Source organism: Phyllostomus hastatus, unplaced genomic scaffold (assembly GCF_019186645.2).
Source record: "Phyllostomus hastatus isolate PE091 unplaced genomic scaffold, TTU_PhHast_1.1 phas_contig_38, whole genome shotgun sequence".
Taxonomy (NCBI): Eukaryota; Metazoa; Chordata; class Mammalia; order Chiroptera; family Phyllostomidae; genus Phyllostomus; species Phyllostomus hastatus.
Window position 1 is genome coordinate 37,798,947 of NW_025333869.1, and position 7,435 is coordinate 37,806,381.

A 7,435-nucleotide genomic window follows, 5' to 3' on the forward strand; every position below is an offset into this window, starting at 1 on the left:
TCTACCAGCAAAAAGATTATACCTGGCTGAAGTCTCAGATGATGGTTAGCATTTTTTAACAATAAACTATTTTTAATTAAGGTATGTACATTTTTTAGACATAATGCTATGGCACACTTTATAATAGCCTACAGTACAGTATAAGCACAACTTTTTATTTTTTTATTGTTCAAGTACAGTTGTCTCCATTTTCACCTCACCAGAGCCCCCGCCTGAGCACAACTTTTATAGGCACTGGGAAAACAAAAAATTCATGTGACTCCCTTTATTGTGATATTCACTTTAAGGTGGTGGTCTGGAACTGAACTCAAAATATCTCTGAGGTATGCCCACATGCACATGTACCCTAAAACAGCCATCCCTTCATTCTTTTAATTAGTATTAGCACGGTATATTTTTCCATCCTTTTACTTTCATCTATTTGTTTTTATATGTATTGCATTTAATATAATTGTTTTTGTATCTAATCTGATAATATCTACCTTTTGTGTATCTGAAGCATTTTCATTTAACTAGTTATTCATACAGTTAGGCTTAAAGTCTTTCATTTTGCTACTTGTTTTGTATTCCTCTTGCCTCTTCTTTCCCTTCTTTTTTTCTTCCTTCTTTTGAATTAGTTGACTGTTATTTAGATACTTTTATCTCCCTATTGACTTATTAGCTCTAATTCTTTATTTTGTTATTTTACAAGTTGCTTGTATTAGTTTTCTAATGCTGCACAACAAATTACAATTTAGCTTCTTAAAATGACACATTTGTTATCTGTTTCCATGAGACAGCGTTTTGCATTCGTCTCATAAGGTTGCAATCAATGATATTAACTGGGTAGTATTTTTTTCTGAAGCCTCAATTAGGGAAGAATCTACTTGCAAACTTGCTCATATTGTTTGCACAATTCACCAACTTGTGGCTGTTTGACTGAGGGTCCCATCTCCTTACTAGTTGTCACCTGTTGTATTTTTAAGGCCAGTAGGAGAATCTCGCTCTTCAATTTGCAGTCAATTATTATATAATGAAATGGTGTTATGGGAGTGACACATCATCACCTTTGCCTAATAAGTAGCCTGCCTAATCAAGAGAATGGTATCTCATTACCTTTACTATATCCTCTCTCTTAGGAGCAAGTGACAGCCCATGACAGGTTCCACCTCCACTTGAAAAGATTATATGAGAGAGTGAGTCACTGGTGGCCAACAAAGGATGTGTTGACACTACTGCTTAAAAGATTATAGTTTACAGTTTTAACTACTTTCACCTGATATACAACTTGACCTAAACTACAAAGACACATAATTTGCTCTCATTTCTTTTCTCCCTCACTTTGTGCTACCTTTTACTTTTGCACATGATAAATCCCACAACACATTATGTTGTTTTTATTGATACAATTCATTTATTATTTTTATAAAACAATAATTATCAAGAAAAGCATACACATTACTCAAAGTTATCATTTCTGGTACTTTTCATCTCTTTGCATACATTCAGATTTCAATGAAATGCCATTTTCCTTCCAACAGACTTCTTTCACATTACTTTAGTGCAGATCTGCTCATGACATATTGCTTCAAGTTTTGATGTACAGGTGTCTTTAGTTAGAAGGGATGTTTCCTGTACATAAAAAATCAAAGGCAACTTTTTTTATTCTAATAGTACTTTAAATATGTTATTTCACTGTCCTCCTCGTTAACAGTCTGGTCTACTTGAGTTTTGCTTTTAAGATTTGTTAGGTGGCTCTACTAGCTTAGGGCGAATTATTCCCTATTACTAAAGCATAGCCTGTCTGGGTACTCTACACCCAGCGCCCCACGGATTAAGTTTTCCAGCCTAACTGGTGGAAACAGTCACTATTTCTGACCCTAAACAGCTCTAGAAATACTTGAAACTCTTTTTGGGCAGTGTCCTGAGACAATGCCCATTTCTAAGCTGAACACTTGAGAAAACTGTAGAACTGAGTTCTCTCTCTGAGCAACTCTCTCCTTTTTCCTACACGCTGCTGAGAACATTACCTGTCTTGATCTCTCCAGAATATCAACTTAATCTTGTCAGCGCAGGTAATCCGCTGGGCTCTGCTTGGGTCCTCTCTACCTGCACCGCATTCTGGAAATTTTTTAAAGGCCGTAAGCTTTTTGAGCTGCTATTTGTTCCCTGTGTCTCCAGGATCACTGTTCTGCGTGACAGATGCCAATTATATTAGAAGACAGACCCGGTATTCTCTTTCTACCTAGGAGTTTTTTAAAGACAAAATTAATGCTGGGAGTTTCCCCTAAATCTTAAAATCATTGCAATGTTTTTCCCTCCGGCACAGCACAAAAAAAAACTAGCCGGACACCACCAACTGAATTAGCTAAACACCCCAAAATTTCCAACTCTGCCTTTGGCCTAGCGCGCACGCGCAAAACTCCTGATTCCCCGTCCAGACCATCTATAACTGCGCCTGCGCCGTACGAGGTGGCGCACGGAAGCGCGAATCCGCGCCTGCCAATGAGAGCACACGACGATCCTTGATTCCCGCCCATCAACCGGTAACCAATCGCCAGCTCCGGCGCGCGGTCGGCGGTGTATCCAAACAGGAAAAGGTATTAAGGAGGCTAAAGCTGAATCGCGGCGCGAGGAAGGATGCAGGCGGAGGAGGCTGCGGCAGAGGCTGCAGCCCTAGAGTAAGTGTCTGCCTTGGGGCGGGCCGGGGTGGATCTTGCGGGTCCCCGAGTGCAATTGACAGTTCTCTGGATCCCTTACAGCTGTTTAAGTTCGACTCTGTGGTAGGTGGAGTGATCCTGACCTCAGACTCCAGTCTTAGGTTATCGGTGTGCCTTACCTCTCTCCAGAGGTACGGCCCGCGAGGGACTGCCCGTAGCTCCCCTCAAATGTACACCTCCTGGGAGTGTGCCCTGGAAGGGGGCGGTTTCATCCCTGCCAATCCTCCCATCTCTTCGGAGACTGCATCGTCCAACAGAAGACTCTATATCCAGGAAAGATTCCTGGAAGGACCTTTTCATTTCTGTCCCTACTGTCCTACACACTCTCCCATTGGGTTATTTTTGTCGATCCCTGCCTCCTAATAGACCACTACAGCCCTTATCACGGAAGAACTCAAGAGAACCTAAATCCTAGCATCTAGACCTCTGTCCTAAGCCCCACTCCGAGGTTAGTACGCTCTGCCGGGTGGGCACCCACTGCCCATCAGTTTTGCCCTGATTTTTTCCTTTCCCTGTACATTTCCCTTAACTCACATGGTTTCTCCTTAGTGAGACACTTGCCACCCCACACTCCTTATTTCCCTCTCCCTTGTCCTGCTTATTTTTCCTCATGCTACTTATTACCTGCATATGTTCTCCACACATACACACCACTCCTGGTCCCAGGTGGCCCTTTCAGCCTGTGTATAGATACTGGTCAGGGCAAGACTGTTGGCATTGACATATACATCTACATATGTGCATCTGTACAAAAGTTCTGCAGAACTAGTAACCCAGGAGACTGTAGTGTTCCCCGTTTCCTTGCCCCTTCAGGGCCCTGGCCAAGCTGGCAAACATTCTGGAGCAGAAGGGTCAGCAGGAGGGTCGGCAGGAGGAGGCAGAACTGCCTGGACAGATCCTGGCTGAGTTTGTGATGGTATGTTCAAGATGGAAGCCAGCTTTTCATAAGCCAGGAACTGTTGCTCCTGGGTCTTTCTGTTGAGGTACTGGGCAGCATTGATGGTGAGCAGACTGGAAGGCAGCCTTGTTGGCATGTAGTACCAGGAGGTAAGGATGTTCCCTGCCTCTTCCCTCCCTCTAAATAGGATTCTCGAAAGAAAGACAAGCTGCTCTGCAGCCAGCTTCAGGTAGTAGACTTCCTGCAGAACTTTTTGGCTCAGGAGGACATTGTCCAGGGCCTGGACCCCTTGGCTTCTGAAGACATGAGCCGTGAGTAGTCAGAGGGTTGGCATAGGGCCTGCTCTGAGTGGGGAAAAAGGAGATGTCAGTCTGGTCAGCTGTATAGCTGATGGAAAGACTGAGGCCCCAGTGTTTCAGGCTAGCAGGCCAAACTTGACTCGAGTCCTCATTCTGGTGGCTTATCTCAGGACAGAAGGCAATTGCAGCCAAGGAGCAATGGAAAGAGCTGAAGGCTACCTACCAAGAACACGTGGAGGCCATCACCACAGCTCTGACCCAGGCCCTGCCCAAGATGGAGGAGGCGCAAAGAAAGCAAGCACAGCTCCAGGAGGCCCTTGACCAGCTCCAGGCCAAGGTGCACCAGGGAGAGGGAAGGACATTCAGAGAGGAGGGGGAAAAGAGTAAACATACTAGGTTGCATCCACTGTCCACATTCCAAAATGCAACCAGAAAAATACACTCCTCCTCTCCTTGTCCTCATTCTTTGCTTACCTACAGAAGCAAGTGGCCATGGAGAAACTCAGAGCAGCCCAGAAGCAGTGGCAGCTGCAACAGGTGGGTCCATTCCCTTAGGAAAATATCTCTTTCTACCACTATGCTATTACCTGGACTAAGTCCTCTGCCTAGGAAACCTTCATCTCCTTTCTTTCTGTGAGGCATTAAAGTACATATGGATACCAACACAGACTTGAATCTTAGCATCACTACTTAATAACTCTATGACCTTGGGCAGTCACCTGACTTTCTGTGCTTCTGTTTCTTCTTCTGTGGTACAGAGGAATATTAGCACCTACCCTAAAAAGGTGTTAAGATGAGTAAGCAATACAGCCAGTGCTTAAAATATATCTGGCACATAGCAAACTAAGTGTTATCATCATCTTTGTGCCATCTAGACTGAAGGGGTTAGGGGAATGGCAGTAAGACCTCAGCATCTGGTGAGCCATGTCTGCATTCTCACTTCTCTTAGGAGAAGCGTCTACAGCATTTGGCAGAAGTTTCTGCAGAGGTGAGGGAGCACAAGACAGGAATTCAGCAGGAGCTTGAGCGGCTAAATCAGGAACTTGGAACCCTGAAGCAGCAAGCAGAGCAGGAACGGGATAAGCTGCAGAGGTGAGACTGGGATCATGGGCTACAGGTTCAGGGTGGTCCAGCTGAGCTTCCTCCCTTGACACTTTCCTCTTTTTTTCCAGGCACCAGACCTTCCTCCAATTGCTCTACACATTGGAGGGTAAGCTGCAGTTCCCAGAGGCAGAGCTGCCATGGCATTCAGATCTTCATGAAACTAAGCCCCAGCAATGGACCCAGCCTCAGGAGCAGAACACTGGAGATACCATGGGAAGAGATGGGGGTGTGTCCTCCAAGCTGAATGAGAAATGGGACAGATGGGCAGGGAGGTAGAAAACCTGGGAGATGGCTCTTACCTGCTGTTCATTCCATGCTCCCCAAGGCCAGTTGCCATAACTTCCTGGGGGGAAGCAACATAGGAAGGGATCCAGCCCAGGGCCTTCTGTTTCTAGACTGCTGAAATGGAGGGAGGGAGCACCTCTGTTCTGCCTGTCTGTATGAGCTCTGTTGTTCTTGGTGTTGTGGGAAGTGGAGAGGAGAAGCAGTTTGTTTTATGGTTGAAGCTTAGCATGTTATCCCCATGTCCAGCCTACCCTGGTCTAACTCCTCTCATTGTTCCCCAATTCCCTTGCCCCACCCTCATCTTAGGTGGACGGTGAACTTCTGAGTACAGCCTGAGTTCGGACTGTGATCCACCAGGGAGCAGGCCCTGCATTCTGTTGATTAAAAGCCCTGGAACTCTCTTATTTGCCTGTTTGTCTATTTATCTTCATATGGTGGTAGGAAGTGCCATATTCAAAGGCCAACAACATGACAGGTGCTGGGACTGGTGTGCATTTAGAGGGTACAGATGGGTAGGGGGCACTGGCCTGGCGCCTCAGGAGTTGCTTGCCAAGTCAATACGATGCAAACATGCTGAGTTTAATTTGGGAGAGGAGAGAATGCTTTATGTAGGTGGTTAGATATGGAAAGATCATTTTAATCACCGATCTGAATGTTTATTGAAGCCCTGGTATATGCCAGCCAGCCCTCTTGCTGTGAACTGGCGCTAGTAGTCCTTGGCCCTGGGGAACATAATGATTGTGAACAAGTAAACAGATTGATAAGATGATTTCTGAGTGTGGTAAAAGAGCGTAGCAAACTAAAACAGTCGTGCAATAAAGAGCAGTACTGAGAGAATATAGAGAAGAATCAGTACCAGCCTGTGTCTGAGTTAGCATTTCCATTTGTATGTGTGTTCCTGTATCTATTTTTGTTGTTTTTTCACTTACAGCTTATATTTAATAGTCTCAGTTTTCAGATGTACAACATAGTGGTTAGACAATCACGTACTTTACAGAGTGGGCCCCCAGTATTTCAAGTAGCCAGCTGGCCCCATGCGTAGTTACTACAGTATTACTGTGTTTGCCGCTTTCAGTATCCATTCCTCTCTAGAGCTGTTGCTAGCTGTGTGGATGTTGGGAGGGTACTACTGTGTGAGAGATTATATCCCTGACTCGCTGTGTGGGAACTGCTCTCTGAGAAAGCTAGTGGGATACTCATTCTCTATAGGTGTGAGAAAGACTTGTCCCTTTGTTTTTGGTGAGAGAGAGCTTCAAGAAACCCTGGTCCCTCTTCTATCTCAGATGGGGATGCCTTCTCTCAGGTGGTGACTGAGATCCCTGTGCGTGCTGATGGTTTGCTCTGCTTTCCTGAGGTGTCCCTAGTTTTCCCTTACATTGTTCTTATAAATGTACTAGCCCCATTTTTTAGGTATGAAACAGGACAGATATCAGGGCCCTTGGAGGGTCTGCATCAGGACAGAGTGAGTGGTCAGTGAAGATCGAGGATGCTCTTCTAGGGAGCACACAAATACCCAGAAAGCCTTCTTCATTCTACCCATCTCACCCCCTCCCACATGGTCCCTGCCGCAGCTTGCTCTCTCTTGCACCCCAAATACTCAGTCCCATCCTTCCCTCTCTTCCTACTGAGTAGGTTCCCCTACTCCTCCAGTTTGGTTTCTTTTTCTAGTCTCATATACTCTGAAGTTTTTGGAGTACAGAGGAAACAGCAAGAATGTATCCATCCTGGGAAAGGAGTGGCTACCAAAGGACTTGGGCTGTGATTTGGGATGGGGTGAAGCTCCCTGTTCTTGCACACATGGTAGCTGACAGAGTTAGCAGGGAAGGGAAGACTCCGTGGAGCTCCTGAGATACTCTAGGCCAGGGGACTTAGAGGTCTGCAAACTGCTGGGAACCAGATTTCTCTCAAGGTGTATGAAATGAGTCAGTTCACAGTAAAGCCAAAGACGAGTGGAGGCTTCAGTATCTTTTTGTTCAAATCCCCTAATTTGCCTGTGTGGCTGGAGCCTTCTGATGGGCAAAAGTGTCTTGACTAAAAAGAATTAGGATTTATTTTCAGATGGAAGCTAGATTTCAGCTTCCAGCTGTTCTCAGTCCCCTCTAGGTTCCCCCAAAGGCTCTCCTTTTCCTCATTCACTGACACTTGCCCAG

At 45.4% G+C, this 7,435-nt stretch overlaps 1 protein-coding gene across 2 annotated transcripts; it reads left to right on the top strand.

Moving 5' to 3' along the window:
• The first annotated feature begins 2,542 nt into the window (after window positions 1–2,542).
• ZWINT (ZW10 interacting kinetochore protein) lies at window positions 2,543–5,689 on the top strand. Of its 2 annotated transcripts, XM_045842196.1 has the most exons (8): window positions 2,543–2,660; window positions 3,513–3,615; window positions 3,785–3,908; window positions 4,067–4,233; window positions 4,377–4,433; window positions 4,846–4,988; window positions 5,069–5,226; window positions 5,592–5,689. In XM_045842196.1, the coding sequence occupies exons 1-8, from the start codon at window positions 2,620–2,622 to the stop codon at window positions 5,600–5,602; spliced, it is 804 nt and encodes a 267-aa protein (XP_045698152.1). In that variant the 5' UTR covers window positions 2,543–2,619; the 3' UTR covers window positions 5,603–5,689. The 2 variants fall into 2 exon arrangements, with proteins under 2 accessions (XP_045698152.1, XP_045698151.1); XM_045842195.1 differs by having other exon boundaries at window positions 5,069–5,689.
• Window positions 5,690–7,435: the final 1,746 nt, after the last annotated feature.